The sequence below is a fragment of the Canis lupus genome, chromosome 25, assembly GCF_048164855.1.
Source record: "Canis lupus baileyi chromosome 25, mCanLup2.hap1, whole genome shotgun sequence".
NCBI lineage: Eukaryota > Metazoa > Chordata > Mammalia > Carnivora > Canidae > Canis > Canis lupus.
This window is the reverse complement of record NC_132862.1, coordinates 10,517-32,498: the sequence shown is the minus strand read 5'-3', so window position 1 is coordinate 32,498 and position 21,982 is coordinate 10,517. Positions and strand designations below refer to the sequence as shown.

The following is a 21,982-nucleotide window of genomic DNA, read 5'->3' as shown; positions in this document are numbered from 1 at the left end:
TAGACTTTAATTGTAGGTAGTTCCTGGCTATATTGAACACTTATTAGTTATATGAATATATCTAAGGTACAAAACCAGACTGACCCTAGTGCTTCATTTGGGAATAAAGACAAAGTTCCATAGGTGTGTCATAAAGACTGAATGAGATAGAACATATAAACCCTTAGTATGTCATTGGAATAAATGTCTTTGCTTAATCACAGTTACTATCAATATTCTGCCCAAAGTTGGAGATCAATTCCAAGTTAAGGAAAAGAAGATAAATAAGCCAGCTCTTCTGAAAGTGTAGTAAGTGCCACGTGGTTCATATAGCACTTTCATTTATACTACTTCAATTAATTCCCAAAACACCCTTGAATTTCACATCCATGGTAGAGAAAACTGATACTTAAGGAAATTAAGTACCATTTAAAGTTACATATATATATGAAGTTACATATATACTAAGTGGCCCATTTGTATTTAACCCACATTTCTGAAACCACAGAGCCAATATACTTTTTGTGATAACGATATAACTTAGAATTTGATAAATAAGAAATAATATTGTTTCAAAAACATCATCTTATTATTAGGTTTACATACTTTTCCTTTTTTCTTTGAATACTGATGACTAAAGAGCTGAAAGTTTGAGGGCAGTAGTTGGTATTTGCTATAAACTGCTAGCGATTCAATCCCTCCACCCACTCAGTGGGTTCTCTAGAGGAGTCTTTGCTTCTTTCAGGCCAAGAGAAGTTCTTAAAGAAAACATCTCATGGCCTAAAGCCCAGAATATTGAGTAGCTCCAGTAACGTTTGCATTGTTCAGTTATTGTTTTTCATTCTGTTGGGAGTCACTGAATTTTACCTGCTGGCTGCCATGTCCTATGACCAATACAATGCCATCTGCAAACCTGTGCATTACATGACCATCATGAATCCCAGAGTCTGCATACTCCTTGCTTACTCTTCATGGCTGATTGCCTTCTTAATCGTATCCCCTGTGCTCATGTTGCTCTTAATTACTGTAAGCCTGATATTATTGACCATTTCACCTGTGATTATTTTCCCCTGCTGCAACTTTCTTGTTCAGACGCAAAATTCCTAGAGATACTGGGGTTTTCCTGTGCTGTGTTCACATTAATGTTCACTCTGGCATTCATAGATCTGTCCTGCACATATATCCTCAGAACAATTTTGAGGATTCCTTCTACTGGTCAGAGACCAAGGCTTTTCCACCTGTTCTTCGCACATGATTGTCATCTCCATCTCCCATGGCAGCTGCGTTTTCATGTATAGTAAACCCTCAGTGGAAGACAGAGTGTCTCTGAGCAAGGGAGTTGTTGTGCTAAACACATCAGTAGCCCCCATGATGAACCCCTTTATTTACAGCCTAAGGACCAAGAAGTCAAGCAGGCCTTCATGAACAGGGCAAGAAAGATTGTATTTTTCTCAAGGAAATGAAATGCTGTGGTATCATGAATTAGACACACATTTTGCAGAGCAACTAAAAATATACAAACATGAAATTTGAGCAACTTCTTTGAATCACAGTTGCACTTATTCTTTTTTTCTTTGATTTTCTGTTTTCCTTTCTAATAATTCACAAGCACATTTAATATATTTTGTGTTCAATTGAAAGAACTTCATATGTCCTTCTGGTTCCCATTTTTCTGAACCCTTTGTTAGTTACACTTGTGCAACAAGCATAAAGCAAGTAATTATTTTACTTTGTAAGGTTTTGTTTATGAAGACAATTACCATTTGAAATGGAGGAGACACTGTTAATATTGATGTGATATTTTACTCTATACAGAAAGTATAATTTTTTTATTTTCATTGATCTCTGTCAGAAATTCCCTTTACCATATTGCAGTGTCTCTAGGAAAAAAACTTCAAATGCTATATGATTTATTGAAAACTGTGAATGCTTTCTTTTAAAAACCAAAAAATACTCCTTACTACATAGGGTATGTCCAATAATTCATCTATTAGTAAACAAAACAAAACAAAACAAAAACATAGATCTTTAACAATATATACTTTTGCAGGCATGGTGCCAAAAGTATATGTATTATCCCCATATTTTCAATATGTATTATCCCCATATTTTCAAATCCCCTAATGACTCAATAGATATACAGGTAGATGGGTAGATGGACACATACATACATTTGTATACACATATTGTAAAAAGTAGTGAAGAAATAGATGCCTTAGATATGTAGGATAATTCCACTTTCTCTTTGGCACTAGGCTCTGCTTCCTGTCTATGTGAAACATGTACGTATAGCTCCTCCTGTAGGTTTGGACTAGTTTGAAACTGGGCATGTATTTAAGTTAATTTAATGCCTAAATGGCAAAATCATTTAAATTTTGTAGGAGATAAAAGTTTCTTAATGGAGGAAAAGTTTCTATTTCATATTAAGTTATAATTTCACCTGTTAATATACTCTCCCACTCATTCCACTTAAGGTATTAAATATCTAAAATATTTTGGAAAGACATATTTGTATTGTGCAGATGTGTGTGTGAGAAAATGAAAGATCATGAATTCTATAAAGTATTTTAAATAATATAAACCACTTTTTAGTAAGAGAAAATATACTATCCTCCTAATTAGTGGTGCAAGATTCCTAATGATCCCTAAGCAATATATTCAATTGAGAAATACAGAGCAGGAGTTGTTGAGAAAAAATTAAGTGATAGAAAATTGAAGAAGACTCAAAATGTAAAAGAAAACTTATGAACGGTATTTCAATTTCATCCTATCTGATGTATAATTTGGATGTTAAAGCAGGCAAATCATTGACACATTTAGGGTTTCTATAACCTCTTAACATATATTTTCCCACTGGTGAATCAGGTGTCAGATAAATCATATATAATATACTATAGGGATAGAAATTAATTTGTCAAGCAGATAGCATAATTAGCTATCAATAAGTAGTAACAGGTGTTATTAATATTGGTCTCTATAGCTCCCTGCTAGAATTGTGAATAAGTACAAATGATATTTGTGAAAATTTATTTTGCAATCTATCCATTTATATTTTTAATGGAATGATAGTGTTGTTAACACTAGGCAATATGTGGTGCAACAATGTTCTTCAAAATAATTCATCTTCAACATCTTCAGAACTTATTCATCTTACAGAATTGAACTTTATACCAGCCAAAAGCAAGTCCCTATTTCCCACAATGCTCCTTCCCAAAGCAGCAACCATTCTACTCTCCATTTCCATGAGTTAGACTAATTGTAACATCTCATATAAGTGGAATCATGCAATTTTTTATCGTTCTGTGTAGCTTGTTTCACTTAGGGTAATGTCCTCCAGATTAATTAATATTGTCTCATATCTCTAAAATAAATGAAATGGAAGAGAAAGGAATAACCATCAGCGAAATAACCAGATTTTGTCCTGCAGAGCCTTTCTGATGATCCTGATCTTCTGACTGTGATTTTAGTCTTCTTAGTTATCACATGTATGTTAGGCATCAACAGAAACCTGACTATTACCACCCTAACTTGGGTGGGCTTTCATCTACAGATGCCTGGGAATTTCTTAGCTACAAATTCTCTTTCTTAAAAATCTCATTTACAATTATATGTATACCTAGATTTCTGGGAGCAATTGCCACCAGGGATAATATCATTTTATATAACAGTTGTGCAGCCCAATTATTTTTATTTATTTTCATGGGGGTGACTGAATTCAAATTCTAATTGCCACATCCTTTGATCACTATGTTGCCATTTGCAAGATCCTTAGGTATACAACCATCATGAACAGGAAACCCTGTAACCTATTTATGCTACGTGCATTGCTGGGCAGATTTCTGACAACTTATACTCCTCAGCCAACTGGATTACTGTGTTTCCAATGTCATTGATCACTTTGCATGTGGCTGGCTATCTTTCCCTTTTACTACTATCTTATTCTAATGCATAGCTCCTAGGAGTAATTGGCTTTTTACTTTGTTTGGCTACTTTACTATTTACTTTGGCATTTGTGATTTTGCTCTATATATACATCACATCTGCTAATCAGAGAAAAACGTTTTTCTCTACTCGTTCTATTCACATGATTGCCATTTCTGTTTCCATTTGTGTTAATTCTTCTGCAAAAGAAAAAAAAGAAGCATCATTGACAAAAGGAGTAGCGATTGTCAATAATTCTGTTGCTCTCATGCTGGATACTTTTATTTACATCCTAAGGGACCAGAAAGTACACAATCCTTCAAAATTTGGTCCTTGAAGTACTGTTTCATGCAAACAAATACAAGTTTTGGGTAGTATTAATGAATGTTATCATAAAGATTCAACAAAAGAAAATGAAATTTAAACTAATTTGTACTATCTTCCTATATCCATGTCACACTACAGGAAATGCTGAACTCACTTGCTAAACAGGTTTGATAATATGGATGTGGCTGATTGTGCCTTCCTTTAAAACTATCTCTAGGTTCCATGTCAGTGATTTATGACTGTGAACATAAAACGTAGTTATGGAACATAAATCATGTGTTAACTATTCTGATTAATCGAAATGTCTTATCAAACACACTAATTCCAAAAGATATATAAACTCCTGTGTCTTTTGCCATATTATTCACAATTGCCAATACAGGAAGCAATCCAAGTATACACTGATAGATGAAAGGATAAAGAAGATGTGGTGTGTGTGTGTGGGGGGGGAGTGTATCTAATGGAATATTGCTCAACCATAAAAAGGGATAAGATCCTGCCATTCAAAACAATATGGATTGACCTAAAGGATGTTTTGTCAAATGAACAAAGTCACATAGAAAGATACCATACAATTTCACTTATATGGAATCTCAAAAACAAAACAAAGCAATAAAAAAACAAGCAAACAAAACAGAAACAGATTCATAAATACAGAGAACAAACTTATGGTTGCCAGAAGGAAGGGATGGAGAGATGGGCAAAATGTGTGAAGGGGAGTAGAGTGTCCAGACTTTCAATTATGGAATAAATAAGTTACAAGGATAGAAGGTACAGCATAAGGAATATCAACGCTATTGTAATAATCTCCATATGGTGGTAGATGGCAGCTACACTTGCAGTGAGCATAGCATAATGTTCAGACTTGTTGAAATGCTGTTGTACAACTGAGACTAATGTGTGTTAACCAAACTCCAATAAAAAATGTTTTATACTGTTATGACTTATAGTTAACACTGTTTCAATCAATTTATTAAAACTTTTTTCTCTTACTGATATAAAAGTATTTTTCCTTTTAAAGTTATCTGAATCAGGAAATAAATATCTATAGCACCATTGTTTTTCCATACTATTTGTAGTGCCTGTCCAATTCTTCCCTTTGATTAATAAACTTGGATGCATATGTTACTACTTACAAATTATTTGAAAGTCATGTATTGTATTTTGCTAGACATGAAGCCATGCAGTATGTCTTTTTTAATAAACTTATTTTCTTCATTATTTTTCTAAAAAAAGTATAACATAAATGTTTAGGGAGGCACGAACTTTTAATTTTTAAATTTTTAAAAAAACTTTCTTTCTTTCTTTCTTTCTTTCTTTCTTTCTTTCTTTCTTTCTGACAGAGAAAACATATGAGGGTTGGAGGACAAGTAGATGGAGAGGGACAAACAGATTCTGCACTGGGTACAAAGCTTGAAATGGGGCTTAATCTTACAACCCTGAGATCATGACCCTAGCAGAAATCAAGAGTTGGCCGCTAAACCAACTGAGCCACCCAGGTGCCCCAAGGCAGCCACTAACTCTTGTGTTGCCTAAAAGTTTGATAGGAATTTCATAAATAACAACTCTTCTATAGAGAGCATACATTCTATATCATATGCAAAACCAGGTGTGCTCCATACCATATTATATTTAATCTCCACGGCTATATGACAAATTAGACATGATTATCCTTTTTTACCAATGTGTAAGTTGTTGCATAATTTGCCCAAGGTCTTGAGCTACAGCAGTCAATATAATAACCTAATTTGAAAAACAAAACAAAGAAAATCTTGTTTGCTCTCTTTTACACATATTTGAAATCCTATAAAGACTTGCAAATTTTGCATAGCTTTTACTAGAATAAGCACAATTTTACTGGTGTTTTTACTCACATTATCTGGTCTGCACATAATTATATTATTACAGTCTAGTCAGGGAAGGTACTAACTCTTACTGTAATAATTGGCATATAAATTAGAACTCTAATCAATTAAAATGAGAACTTTTCAACTGCCACTGCTGGTGAGCAATAAACAGGAAAAACAATATTATAACAGTATTATGATACCAAAAACTCTCACTAGAAGGCATATTAATAATAATGGAATCAAGGAATAGTCTTAGTACAATGTGGTAGATTACCAGTTTAAAAAAAATGGCATGACATAGAGACGCATTCAGTAGAGATCTACATTAGGAATTAAGATATTTGGTTGGTAATTTCTGTCTGAAAAACAATGTCAAGGAAAGCAAACTTCACACTTAGTGAGGTTGTTTCCCTGTTCGGGTTTTTCTTTTTATGTCACATTGGACCCTGTCCTCCAGGATTTCCTTTCTAATGACAATATTTTATGTGTTAGTAGTTTATGTACCTTCCTGTTCCTCTTCTGACAATTTTGATTCACTGATTTATTCCCCTTGAATGAGTGGCAGAGAGAATAGATAAAATATTAAGTACTTGTTCAAGTTGAATCTCCATGGAAACCATGCCAAAGAGCTTTAAAACGCTTTCTGATACTTTTTTTTTTCATTTTATATATTTGGTCCTTTCTTACTCTATACAGTTAAATAAGCATATTCCTCCTGTGGGAAAAAAAATGGGAAGGATAAGACAAAATGTCAATAATAGAAAATATACTTTTTCAATGGCAAAGGAAAGGCTATCAGAAATGCTGGCTCCCCTAGATGACAATGATGGAATTTACTAATATTTTACTATTCCAGCCATTCTGTGTTTGCGAACCTATACAAAAAGTAGAGGTAAGTCAGGCATATAGAAGGTAGTGAACATCTCTCAAACCTTATCATTGGTTCATTACTTAGTTCAACATTTTATCAGATTAAATGGAATGTATTAGGGTTATAATTTGCAGCTGTTTGTATCAAATAAAAAGAGGATAGTACATTCTTTTATTACATCAGTGTAGTCTTTCAGTTAAAGACAGGAAGTTACTGTGTTTCCATCTGTGTGTTTCCAAATGAATACGGGCTATGTGGTACACAATTCAAGAGAACAGACTTTAACTGCGTATCACATTTGACACTAGTTGCTAGTATATGAATTGATGTAATGTGCATAACCTCTCTGAACCTCAGTTCTTCATTTAGGAACAAAGATAATAAAGTGTAGTAACTGTGTTATAAGAACTAAGTGAGATAAATAAGTCCTTAAATACTACTGAAATAAATAATGACTTTGCTAATGTTAAGAATTAATTCCAATGAAAAGAAAAGTAAAATAAATAAAACAGCTACTTATCTGTCCTAGTAAGTGCCACATAAATTATAGACCATGAGGTTTTGACCAGATATTCGGCCTAAACCCCTACAGATATGTGCATTACTATTTCTGAAAATACTATTAAATGTGATTTAGTGATTTTTCTCTTGATTTGTTTCTATATACAATTGCATGACTACTAAAAACCTGAGTCTACTCATCTTCATTGAATCAAAGAAGCATAAAATATTCAGATTGATTCAGGGAAATGGTCATCTAAAATGATTATGAGGAAGAGTAAAAGATAATTCCAACAGAGCAATTCTTCCAACCATTCAGTGGGATCAACTGTGGAGATCTTGTCTTTCACACAGGCAGAGAGAAGGATTCCCATGAACTTGAATTAGTCAAGAATGAATAATCAGTGCCAGAAGTGTATTTTAGTGTAATTATGAAGCTGAGCTAGATGTTATTGTCATTATTATTAAATAAATAAATTATTAATTAGTATTAATTAACTTCTTTTCCTTTTCTTTAATATATTAAGTTGAGCATGATCAATTACTTTATTGAACATTTTAATAAAGGAAAAAGAAACAGGAAAACATGATCAGAAAAGCAGATTGCTTTGGAGATACCCTCAAATATATTTTTTAAATTACTTTTATTAGGCTTAACTAAAGAACTCAGTAAATGCATAAGATGAAAAAAATAGACTTTCAAAATTAATACATTACTAAGGGAGTTTTCCACCTAGCACAATAGAAATCACTTTCTTTTATTTAAAATACCAGAAATTAAGTGGAACCAGTCAAAATATTCTCTTGGACTGTCAAATGGACATTCTTTAAGACTTAAATCTCATGTATTTTTTTAGAGTCCTTTTCTTACCTTGAGCATCAATGAAATTGCCATTGACTAATTTATCAGATGTTCACTGTTAATATTTACTTGATGGTAAGGATTTCAGAAAGGTAAGATATTGATATGTTTTAAGAACAAAAGCCCTGAAGATGTTTTCTAGCCTTCTTATTTAGCCAATGTTCAGTATTATTTTTTTATTTAAATTTTAAATGGCTCAGTGAATCTGCCTCCAAAATCCTTAGAAGGCAAGTCAAAATTAATTGTGATGAAAGGAGTGGAAGGAAATGTGTATCTTAGTAGCATAAGTCATTACACCGAACTGGAATAAATATAAATAAATGTATATTTAGATGATGAGATAACTAAATGAAGCAGAAGTATTCCAAACGATCTTAAATGTTATAATCTAACTGTACATCCAAGTGGGATTTAATCTAAGGGCAGAAAGAATAGCTTAAAATGTCTTAAATTGCTCCTAGGTAGGAATAATATCATGGATGATAGTGCTGTCACTGCTATTCTAATGCTGTTGTATGTGCAGTGTGAGGAAAAGAAGTAAATGAAGGTTAGTGTGATACAATTTTATCTAATTCTATTCATAGCCAGGGCTCTTATTCTGAGATAAAGCTAAAAGTGGTTTCATAAAAATACTGTAGTTCTAAGTTCGAATGGTACATTGAAATTGCACTGATAGGCATTTTGCTTTGAAATTATATATATATATATATATATATAATGTTCGCTGGCCCTGTCCACTGAAAATACCTAGAAAGGATGATCGAACTCATAGTAATTATCACAGCTAGTCCCCAGATTCTTCTTCTTGATTTACCATTTCCTAACCAATGTAAGGAGATTTCTTTGGAGAAATGACTCAGTCTAGGTCCAATACAGAAAAATACAGCATGAGCCTGGGAACACTTGTGCTGCAAGATGAGAAGGAAACAATTAAGAAGAAAAGTATACTGTCCAAAAGAGGATTTTTTCCCTGTAGCAAAAGCACTTCAAAGAGAGAGTGATGCCAATTTAAGCCTCCCTTGAAATATTTATGGCAATCATTAATGTGACCTATACAATAAATACAAAATTTATAAAGCCATGTATTCATAAAGATACCAACAAAAAGATCCTAGAGAACCAACTTTGACTACTGAATAGAAATAAGGTAGTTTTTCATCTGAGCTTTTCCATATAAACTGTAACAATATATAAACAAATGGTAAATGACAGATTCAGAGCATAACTATTTGCCACACATAATCAATTAATGGATCCAGCCATTAATCAACAATGGCTGCTAAGAATAAAAAAAAGAAGACAATTAAACACGTACCTCTTGCTGAAAGTTGCCAAAAATAAATCCCAAACCTAAATTTCTGCAAAACAAATCCCAAACCTAAATTGGGATTAAGCCTCTATATCTAAGCAGCAATTACAAAAATTCATGAAGATGAGCATGCTACCAATTGAAGCATTATTGCACATGTGCCCTCCATGAATATAATAGAGTTTCCTGTGGCCTATTAATTGGGCTTTTAGGGTAAAAACAGAACACCATTTCATTATTGCAACAAAACTGATCTACAAGATTACCTTATTGCATACTTAAAGTTGCTGAGAGTAAATCTTAAATGTTCTCACCATAAATAAATAAATAAATAAATAAATAAATAAATAAATAAAATAAGAGAGAGAGAGAGAGTAAATATACAAGTTACAAGTGATATATTGTTAAGTAACCCTATCATGGTAATCGTTTCACAATGTACAACTATATAAAGTCAACACTATCATATGAGTTCTCCTTTACTAGATTAAATAAACACAGTATATACTGTCATAAATTTGAGTTATGCCTGCTTTTCTTCCATTTTTCTCCACAGTCTAATTCCCCTCTTCTGATAAGTAATTTCCAAAAAATCTTGCATCCCCGCTGTGATTTACTTCTGCATTAGTAACTATGTCACTATCTGAACTTATGTCACTATGTGAACTGACAATTGTATTTTTATGTTAAATGTATGTTTTATTATTTTATTTAGATATACACTTATTTGATATTAACTAATATGCATTATTAGTTTATATAATTATGCATTATTAGTTTATATAATTATGTAACAAATGTATACCTTTCTACTAGTCACATATAATTTTTATTACCAAAATATTTTAGAAATATAAACAACATTAAAATAATCAAAATAATACATTTTCTAAATCTTGAATAAACAAAATATTAGTATTAGTGGCAATATCTCTCTTTAAAATATTTAAAATATGATGAATAAATATATAGGCAATGATGAATATTGGATGGGCAAATTGACACTGAATTAAATATTGCTATTTGTGGGGCACCTGGGTGGCTCAGTGGATGAGCATCTGTCTTTGGCTCAGCTCATGTCGTGATCCTGGGTTCCTGGGATAGGGTTCCACATCAAGCCTCCATGGGGATCCTGCCTCTCACTCTGCCTATGTCTCTGGCCTCTGTGTGTGTGTGTGTGTGTGTGTGTGTGTCTCATGAATAAATAAATAAAAATCTTTTTAAAAATTGCTATTTGTACTAAGGTTTAAATTAACATGTGTATTAGCATTTTAAAAATGACCAAACTATGTGCTTTATAATAGCTATTATTTAAATTAGAACTATGAAATAAACTTGCTTCTCAATGCTTCAACACCAACAAAGCCTAAGGAAAAACAACAAAGAGGATATATTTAGAAAAATTTATATTTCCAGATGATTAAAAATAGATTGAGGGTTTATTTTTTATAAGAAAGTAAGTTTCACAACTGCTTTTATTACTCATGAAATGTTAAGTAATTGTGATTAATGGAAGTAATTATTTTGTAGAAGTCAACATTTCAGGTCCTCTGTGGGATACAAAGATGAACACAATTATTCTCAAGGGAGATTCACCATAGAGAAGAGTTAAAAGGCTATTGAGAAATGCAACAATGGCTTCCAGAAATCCCTCATGATCTATAATAGAGCACAGATATGGCCTGGACTTGGCCTTGTTCCCAGGAGATCAATGAACAACTTTGTTTTGAGGCCCAAACAAGTAGACTTGGAAAATTTGAGCTATAAGTGCAAGCGAAGGGAAGCCAAACTAAGAATGTGTACTCATAACTCAATGATGGTATATCCCTCTCAGTCCTCTCTTTAAATATTGCTTTCCTAAGTTTTAAGATTAACATTATTGAAGAGGACTATCATATTATTTCCACATTTTTTTAAGGTTTCTAACATTCCATATGTATTTTGTGACTGTTTATTTTGAGCAAATATAAAATAGAGACAGGGCAAATCAAATTTGACTAGGGTGAACTTTGCTAGAGAGTGGCAGAGAAGCAATGATTTGCATTCTATTCTTCACGGCACAAGTGTGACTGTTTAAAATAAAGGAGGAAACTGACATAATTTTAGCAAAGAAAATCTACAATATAGTATATCCGGCACAGGTGGGAACTGGCTGAATATGCTAGCACAAATAGAAGACATTTTCCTGTATGTTTCTGAAGTAATCTTATGGCTCATCGGTGTCATATAAAGGTAAGTATGAGGAAGAATTTCAAGAGAATAAAATTGCTTTTCATAAAGCTAAGAAAGGAAGATGTTCAAATGGAAAATGCACTGGGCAACAATCTTGGTGACAGAGCTGCTAAGATCTGAGGCCAGTACTTAATTTCCCCATTTGTGCTTCAGTGTAGAATTTTAAAAAGGTAAATATTGCCTGTCCCTTAAGCAAGAGGTGAAGGACCTGTACTCTGAAAACTGTAAAACATCAATGAAAGAAATTGAAGATGATACAACCAAATGGCAAGATATTCCATGCTCATGGATTAGAATAACAAACATTAGTAGAATATCTATACTACCCAAAGCAATGTAAACATTTAATGTAATCGTTATGAAAAACTAACAGCATTTTTCATAAAAGTAAAAGGAACAGCCTAAAATTTGTATGGAATTACAAAAAAAACCCAAGTAACCAATGCAATCTTGAAAAAGAACAAAATTGGAGGCATAACAAAACCATACTTAAACCAAACTCAAAACAGTATGGTACAAGAGGGAAAGTAGATACAGACATCAATGGAACAGAATAAAAAGCCCAGAAACAAACCATGATTCAATTACTCTTTGACAAAGGAGACAAAAATAGGCAGTGGGAAGATCATCTTTTCCACCAGTGGGGCTGGGAAAACTGGAAAGCTACATGCAAAGGAATGAAATCAGAACACTTTCTTACACAGAACATAAAATTAAATTCTAAATGAATTAAGGACCTAATGTGACACCTGAAACCATAAAAATTCCAGAAGAGAGCACAGGCTGTAATTTCCCTGATATCGGCTATAGCAACATTTTTCCTGACGTGTTTCCTGAGGCAAAGAAACAAAAGCAGAAATAAACTATTGGGACTTCATCAAAATAAAATCTCCAGCCCACTGAAGGAAACTATCCACAAAACTTAATGACAATCTACCAAATGGGAGGAAATATTTGCAAATGACATATCTGATAAAGGGTGAGTCTCCAAAGTATAGACAGAACTTATGCAACTCAACTCCATAAAAACCAAATAATTCAATTAACAAATAGGCTGAAGACATGAACAGACATTTCTCCAGAGGACGCAACCAGATGGCCATCAGACATTTGAAAAGATGCTCAGCGTCACTCACCATCAGGAAAATGCAAATCTAAACTAAACTGAGATATCATCTTACACCTGCCAGAAAGGCTAAAATAACAACTAAAGAAACAGTAAGTGTTGACAAGGACGTGGAGAAAAAGAAACCCTCATGCACTGATGGTGAAAATGTAAACTGGTGCAGCCGCTGTTGATGGCAGTATGGAGGTTTCTTTAAAAAGTAAAGACAGAACTACCATGTAATCCATTAATCCCACCTCTGGGCATTTGTCCAAAGAATATGAAAACTCCAATTTGGAAAGATACATGCACTCCTATGTTTTTGCAGCATTCTTTACAGTAGCCAAGATATAGAAGTAGCTCAAGTGTGCATGGATAGATAAATGGATAAAGAATGTGTGTGTGTGTGTGTGTGTGGAGAGAGAGAGAGAGATGAACTATTACCATACAAAGACAAGAATGAAATTGTACCATTTGCATCAACATGGATGTATGTAAAGAACACAATGCTAGCAGCATAATATAATGCTCAGCAACATGAGTCAGAGAAAGACAAATATTTGATCTCACTATGTCGAATTTAGCAACAAAACCAATAAACAAAGAAAAAAAGAGGCGTACCTATAAAGAGCAAATACATGGTCACCAGAGGAGAGGTGCATGGGGGAATGAGTGAAATCTAAGAAGGGGAATAAGATCTCACTTACTGGGGCAGCCTGGGTGGCTCAATGGTTTAGCACCGCCTTCAGCCCAGGGCGTGACCCTGGAGACCCGGGGTCGAGTCCCGCGTTGGGCTCTCTGCGTGGAGCCTGCTTCTCCCTCTGCCTGCGTCTCTGCCTCTCTCTCTCTCTCTCTCTCTCTCAGGAATAAAATTAAAAAAGAAAAAGATTGCACTTATCTTCAAGAGCACTGAGTAATGTGTGGGATTGTTGAATCACTGTATTATACACCTGAAACTAATATAACACTGTACGTTAAGTATATGGGGTTTAAAATTCTAAGATTGACTTAGAGTCAATTTAAGAAGAAAAAAAAAAGAATTTTCAAGGAATGTTCTTGAAAGTTAGGAGAGACTAGGGAACTATGTCAAATTAAAGGCGACCAAAACATTATGGAAATTAAATTAACATGTAGTTATAAACAGTGTTTTTTTCTATAAAGAAAAATTTTTAGTCACTGGTGAAACTTAAATAGGCTTGGAGAAGTACACGTTAATAATGTATCAATGTTAATGTCCTGAAAATAACGATTCTATCATGCTTATCTAGTAGAAGATTCTTTTTTGTTATAAACACATACTACTATATTGAGTAGCAGATGGAGCATCAAATGGAACAGATGACCTACATGGTGTATTTGATGGCTTTTTTTCTTTATATTTCATGTTGTTGCAAATTTTTTAAAATCGCGCAACATTTAAGTATTGCCACACTTCCAATTTGGAGCGTGGGTCACCAGCTAATGAAATCCTAACATAGACTAAGGAAGCAAGGGAGAGGTTTCTCTTTGGGGTAAACCTTCTTAATGTGCAGAATTGGTCATATTGTTCCAGGACAGTGGAATATCTGAAATTTGTGTTGATATTAACTGTAGAGTTTAAATTATTTCTAGTTTTCTTTTGGGAGAATATCTGTTCTGTTTTGCATTTCATGAAATTCAGTTTGTGCTTACAGTAATTCAAAGTAGTTTATTTCCTTCTTTGTTTTTTGGTTTGGTTTAGTTTTATTTTGTACATAACTGGTATTCCCCCAGCATTAGTCTCCAGGGGATATTTATTTTTTTCTTTCTTTAAAATTTTTAATTAATCCCCTGTGTCTCTTATGAGCAAAACAGATCAAACCGTTCTGTTTGTTAGTACACACTTTGAAGCAAGAAATATTCGTTACAAAATTTGGGTTCCTTTCATATGAGAGATTTCCCAAGACGTCTTTACATTTAGAGCATTACATTTTCATTTATGATTTTTATAGAGACATTTTCCTTCATTTTAATATACAAGAAAAGAAGATAGAGAAAATGAATCGTATCTGGCCTCGAAGAAGATTCTAATTGAATTATTTGTAATATCTGGGTTGTCATTTAATGACTGTGAGTGGAAGTGAAAGTTATTAACAGATGCATATAATTTCCAGAATGCATATCTGTTTTTAGAATCCTTCTGGAGAAAAGCTTTGCAATTAACTTTCCTCTTGAAATATTGAGTTTAAAAATATATTATAAAAGAGAGAAAATTTATCCTTTATTTTTGACCCCCGTTTCTACCATATTCCCATAGGGGGAAATTCACATCAATGTATCCTAGATATGCTAGGTCACTTGTAATTTGTGATAAATATCTAGATCCTAAATGAAAGTAATCTCAGAAGTACAAGTGAGGTAGAATTCCCTGACTTTTGAACTGTCATATATTCTTCTTTTTTTTATGTAGATACAAGAGTCAAAATTTCATGATTAAAAGCAACTGATATGAGAAGACTGAGGTATGTGAAACCAAAGAAAAATAATAAGTAAGTAAAATGAGATAAAGAGACAATGGGGAATTACTGCATCGGGACAAAATAAATAATAGTATATGTCAGGAAATTTCAATCATACAAAAATGTGTATCTCATTATTTCCATATTTCACCTCTGTTTAAAACATGTTAGTGAGCTAAGGAGTTTTGAATAAACATTACAAGTTGACATTGGTATCGTTTTTGATGTGTTAGAAGAACTTTCTCAAATAATTTTTTAGATATTCAGAGCAAATACAGACAAGCTGATGTTTTACCTAGAACATTGAAACAGAATTAAATAATTTGGAAATGATCAGCTAAAATTTCCATTTTCTTTCAGGTTCAAATAGGTTAAAAGAAAAACAAATTGGTAATGTCGTTATCATGCCTGTGCAAAAGTGGAACAATCAGTCAGAGGCGCCTAGGTTAATCTGTGCTGTATTTTTAAGTATCATCTGTCTTGTTAAATTGGATCAACCTTTTAAACTTGCTTACATTTCTGATTATATTTTTTCTGAGGTTTTTAAAAAAAAAATCTCTCTTCTTTCCACTCTTGGAGATGTTTTCCTATGTTGATTTCATAAGCCTCAAGTCTAAAATGAGGAATCAGTCAACAAAGATTGAGTTCTTTCTCCTGGGGCTGACCGATGACCCACAACTGCAAATTGTGATTTTTACGTTTCTCTTCATCAACTATGTGCTGAGCATGACTGGAAACTTAACCATCATCCTTCTCACCCTGCTACATCCCAGCCTCAAGACTCCCATGTATTTTTTCCTCCGAAATTTCTCCTTTATGGAAGCTTCAATGACAACAGTCTGTATTCCCAGATTCCTGATAAGCCTCATAACTAAAAACAAAGTCATTTCCTACAATTGTTGTGCATCTCAGTTATTCTTTTTCCTCCAATTAGAAATTGCAGAATTTTACCTGCTGGCTGCCATGTCCTTTGACCGTTATGTAGCAATCTGCAAACCCCTGCATTACCTGATCATCATGAACAATAAAATGTGCTACCAACTCCTGTTCAGCTCATGGGCCGTGGGCTTTCTGCTGTCATTTTCACCATTAGCTGTGGGCCTCACACTGGATTTCTGTGTTTCCGGAATAATTGATCATTTCATGTGTGACATTTCCCCTGTGCTGCAGCTTTCCTGCACTGACACTCGTTTCTTGGAATTGCTTTCGTTTGCCTTAGCTATTGTAACACTTCTGGTGACCTTACTATTAGTGATTCTTTCTTACACATACATTATCAAGACCATTCTCAAGATCCCCTCTGCTCAGAAAAGAACCAAGGCTTTTTCTACTTGTTCTTCTCATATGATTGTGGTCTCCCTTACGTATGGTAGCTGCATCTTTAATTACATAAAGCCAACAGCGAAGGAAAGGGTGACTTTGTCCAAAGGTGTAAGTGTTATTTATACCTCGGTTGCCCCTTTATTAAACCCTTTCATTTACAGTCTCAGAAACCAGCAAGTCAAACAAGCCTTCAAGGACACACTCCAAAAGATTTTCTCTCTTTCCAGAAAATAAAGAGAAGATTCAAGTTTCAAATCTTGGAGAAAAAAGTAAATAAAAATTTGAAATCATTTTGTAAGTTTAGTTATTCTGTCCTTCAGAGAAATATGAGTGGAAAAATTAAAAGATATTTAATGCTGTAACTCCTATCCATGTGGCCCTAAGAAGAAAAAATTTAACTTCAGGTTTATGTTCTGATTTATTTTACTATGTTAAGTCAGGACTGTTAACCATCTTCTTTTCTAAGGCAATTACAAGGGATAAGTTCATGTTATTATATTCAAGCCTCACAAGGCTTTCCAATAGGTTTCTTTAAAACTACTTAGACACCTTTTAGATTGGGTTTGTGAGTACTTTTTTCATTCTTGGTGTTGTCTTTCTACTCTCCTGTTAGTGTCCTTTGGTCACAAAAGTTTTAATTTTGATGAAGTCAAATTTTTTATTTTTTGTTTTGTTGCTTGTGCTTTGGGGGTCATATATAAGACACCATTGCTTAATCCAAAGTTGCAAAGATGGATACCTACCGCTTACACTAAGAAATTTGCTGTTTTATACCATACTTTTAGGTCTTTGATTTCTTTTTTTTATATAATTTTTTATTGGAGTTCAATTTGCCAACATATAGCATAACACCCAGTGCTCATCCCATCAAGTGCCCCCCTCAGTGCCCATCACCCAGTCACTCCCACTCCCTGCCCACCTCCCATTCTACCACCCCTAGTTCGTTTCCCAGAGGTAGGAGTCTCTCATGTGCTGTCTCCCTCACTGATATTTACCACTCATTTTCTCTCCTTTCCCCTTTATTCCCTTTCACTATTTTTCATATTCCCCAAATGAATGAGACCATATAATGTTTGTCCTTCTCCGACTGACTTACTTCACTCAGCATAATACCCTCCAGTTCCAAATGGTGGGTATTTGTCGTTTCTAATGGCTGAGGAATATTCCATTATATAGAGACCACAGCTTCTTTATCCATTCATCTGTCGATGGACATCGAGGCTCCTTCCACAGTTTGGCTATTGTGGACATTGCTGCTATAAACATCGGGATGCAGGTGTCCCGGCATTTCACTGCATCTGGATCTTTGGGGTAAATCCCCAGCAGTGCAGTTGCTGGGTCGTAGGGCAGATCTATTTTTAACTCTCTGAGGAACCTCCACACACAGTTTTCCAGAGTGGCTGCACCAGTTCACATTCCCACCAACAGTGCAGGAGGCTTCCCCTTTCTCCACATCCTCTCCAACATTTGTTGTTTCCCAATCCAATCATGAAATGGGCAAAAGACATGAACAGAAATCTCACAGAGGAAGACATAGACATGGCCAACATGCATATGAGAAAATGCTCTGCATCACTTGCCATCAGGGAAATACAAATCAAAACCACAATGAGATACCACCTCACACCAGTGAGAATGGGGAAAATTAACAAGGCAGGAAACAACAAATGTTGGAGAGGATGCGGAGAAAAGGGAACCCTCTTACACTGTTGGTGGGAATGTGAACTGGTGCAGCCACTCTGGAAAACTGTGTGGAGGTTCCTCAAACAGTTAAAAATATACCTGCCCTACGACCCAGCAATTGCACTGTTGGGGATTTACCCCAAAGATACAAATGCAATGAAACGCCGGGACACCTGCACCCCGATGTTTATAGCAGCAATGGCCACGATAGCCAAACTGTGGAAGGAGCCTCGGTGTCCAACGAAAGATGAATGGATAAAGAAGATGTGGTTTATGTATACAATGGAATATTACTCAGCTATTAGAAATGACAAATACCCACCATTTGCTTCAACGTGGATGAAACTGGAGGGTATTATGCTGAGTGAAGTAAGTCAGTCGGAGAAGGACAAACATTATATGTTCTCATTCATTTGGGGAATATAAATAATAGTGAAAGGGAATATAAGGGAAGGGAGAAGAAATGTGTGGGAAATATCAGAAAGGGAGACAGAACGTAAAGACTGCTAACTCTGGGAAACGAACTAGGGGTGGTGGAAGGGGAGGAGGGCGGGGGGTGGGAGTGAATGGGTGACGGGCACTGGGGTTATTCTGTATGTTAGTAAATTGAACACAAATAAAAAAAATAAGAAAAAAAATTTGTTGTTTCCTGTCTTGTTAATTTACCCCATTCTCACTGGTGTGAGGTGGGATCTCATTGTGGTTTTGATTTGTATTTCCCTGGTGGCCAGTGATATGGAGCATTTTCTCATGTGCTTGCTGGCCATATCTATGTCTTCCTCTGTGAGATTTCTCTTCATGTCTTTTGCCCATTTCATGATTGGATTGTTTGTTTCTTTGCTGTTGAGTTTAATAAATTCTTTATAGATCTTGGATACTAGCCCTTTATCTGATACGTCTTTTGCAAATATCTTCTCCCATCCTGTAGGTTGTCTTTTAGTTCTGTTGACTGTTTCTTTTCCTGTGCAAAAGCTTCTTATCTTGATGAAGTCCCAATAGTTCATTTTTGCTTTTGTTTCTCTTGCCTTCATGGATGTATCTTGCAAGAAGTTACTGTGGCTGAGTTCAAAAAGGGTGTTGCCTGTGTTCTCCTCTAGGATTTTGATGGGATCTTGTCTCACATTTAGATATTTCATCCATTTTTAGTTTATCTTTGTGTCTGGTGCAAGAGAGTGGTCTAGTTTCATTCTTCTGCATGTGGATGTCCAATTTTCCCAGCACCATTTATTGAAGAGACTGTCTTTTCTTTAGTGGATAGTCTTTCCTCCTTTGTTGAATATTAGTTGACCATAAAGTTGAGGGTCCACTTCTGGATTCTCTATTCTGTTCCATTGATCTATGTGTCTGTTTTTGTGCCAGAGCCACACTGTCTTGATGACCACAGCTTTGTAGTACAACCTGAAATGTTTCTATTGAGTTAATGTTTGTGCATGGTTTGAAGTAGAGAGTAAAGTCACCTTCTCCATGATAATAGTTATCACAACATGCTTTGTTGAAAAGGCTATTATCTTCCCATTGGATAAACTTGGCACCCTTGTTAAAAATCAATGGACCATAAATGGGTCTATTACAGGAGTCTCAGTTCTATTCCTTTGAGCTATTGCTCAATTGCTATGCCAGTATCACATGGTCTTGATCACTGTAGCTTTATATTAAGTTCTGAAATTGGAAAGTATTTCTCTTTCAATTTTGCCCATCTTTTTCAGTATTGTTTTGGTTACTCAGGGTCCCTTGCAATTCCATATGAATTTTAGGATCAGAATGCTCATTTATGCAAAAGATTCAGTTGAAAACTTAATAAGGATTACATTGCATTAACTCTATGGGTCAGTTTGAGACTATTATCATCTTAATTAACAATGTCAAGTCTACTATACGATAACATGAGATGTCTTTTTATTTATTCAGGACTTCTTAAATTTTATGTTTTTGTTATTTCTTGGTAAAAATGTGGCACTTCCTTGGTTAAATTTACATAAAATAACTCCTGCAACTGAACAACAAACACTCCATAATATATAGACAAAGGACTTAAAGAAGCTATACAAACAGGCAAAGAGCACATAGAAGGACACTTGAGAAGAGTAGTCATTAGGAAAATGAGAGTTAAAACCAGACACATACCACTTTACAGCCAGTAAGACAGTTAAAATACGTATGTGTATGTGTGTGTACCTTTGTGACTCTGTTCGTACATATATGTTGGTTATATCTATCACAAACAATAACAAGTGCTATTGTACATAATAACAAGTGATCGTGTACAGAATTTGGAACCCTCATACATTGCTGGTGGGATTGTAAAATGTGCAGCCCCTTGGAAAAATACAGCAGTTCATCAAGTTAAATACAGAGGGGCCATATAACCCAGAAATTCTTAACCTAGGAATTGAAAACATAGGTTCACACAAAAACTTTTACACACATTTTCATAGAAGCATCAGGCATAAGAGCCAAAAAGCAGAAGCCACGGAAGTAACCTCCAAGTGATGAATGGACAAACAAAATGTAGGACAGGTATATGTCATTTTTATTTGTTTTGCACTGTTGCACTTTACATACACTGCATTTCTCACAGTTGGAGGTTTGTGGAGATCCTGCATCAAGAAGTCCATTGGTGGGCAGCCTGGGTGGCTCAGTAGTTTAGCGCGGCCTTCAGCACAGGGCATGACCCCGGGGTCCCGGGATCGAGTCCCACATTGGGCTCCCTGCATGGAGCCTGCTCCTCCCTCTACCTGTGTCTCTGCCTCTCTCTCTCTCTCTCTCTCTGTGTCTCAAATAAATAAATAAATAAATAAATAAATAAAGTCTTTAAAAAAAAAACAAGAATTAAGCTGACTGTCTTCTGCCTGTGTTCTCTAAAGGGAATATTAAAGCTGAACGGCAGCACATCTGTTTGAACAAGGCTTACTAAGGTTTTAAGCTCACTGTGGAGACCTACTGCTCTAGGAAAGATTCCTTTCAAAATATGGCTTTCTATTGGCAGTGCACCTGACCATTCAAGAGCTCTGTGTAGAGGCACAATAAGATTCATGTGGTTTTCATGTCTGCTAACACAATAGCCATTCTGCAGCCCACGGATCAACAGGTAATTCTGACTTTCAAGTCTTATAATTTAAGACATTCTTTTTTTTAACTAATAAATTTATTTTTTATTGGTGTTCAATTTGCCAACATACAGAATAACATTCTTAAGTCTAGAAATGCCATAAGCATTGATTCCTATGCTGGATCTGGGCAGCAAGGTAAATAGAACATTTTCTAGATGCCATTAAGAACATTTGTGATTCAAAGGAGGAAGCCAAAGAGTGTAACCATGATCAGGAGTTTGGAAGAAATTTACTGCAACCTATGGTATTTAAAATATTTTCTGTGTGGAAATAATTGAACTGCAGATTTTGGTCAAAGTTATTCATATTATACAAATGGTAGTGACCCTTAGAATAAATTAGAGGTATGATTTATTTATGTCTGTTTGGGGAACTTTTCATATGTTAACCCATTTATGAATTAAAAATTCCCAATTCATTCTAGTTATATCA

General features: G+C 34.7%; 1 protein-coding gene across 5 annotated transcripts; it reads left to right on the top strand.

Moving 5' to 3' along the window:
- The first annotated feature begins 161 nt into the window (after positions 1-161).
- Positions 162-21,528, top strand: LOC140616750 (olfactory receptor 6C6-like). Of its 5 annotated transcripts, none has more exons than XR_012017121.1 (4): positions 183-288; positions 8,773-8,858; positions 15,386-15,437; positions 21,427-21,528. XR_012017121.1 is itself a non-coding variant. In XM_072797511.1 (4 exons), the coding sequence occupies exon 4, from the start codon at positions 16,014-16,016 to the stop codon at positions 16,989-16,991; it is 978 nt and encodes a 325-aa protein (XP_072653612.1). In that variant the 5' UTR covers positions 183-288; positions 8,773-8,858; positions 15,386-15,437; positions 15,795-16,013; the 3' UTR covers positions 16,992-17,014. The 5 variants fall into 5 exon arrangements, 4 of the variants coding, with proteins under 4 accessions (XP_072653613.1, XP_072653615.1, XP_072653612.1 ...); XM_072797511.1 differs by lacking the exon at positions 21,427-21,528 and adding an exon at positions 15,795-17,014; XM_072797513.1 differs by lacking the exon at positions 21,427-21,528 and adding an exon at positions 15,795-17,014 and having other exon boundaries at positions 15,386-15,464.
- Positions 21,529-21,982: the final 454 nt, after the last annotated feature.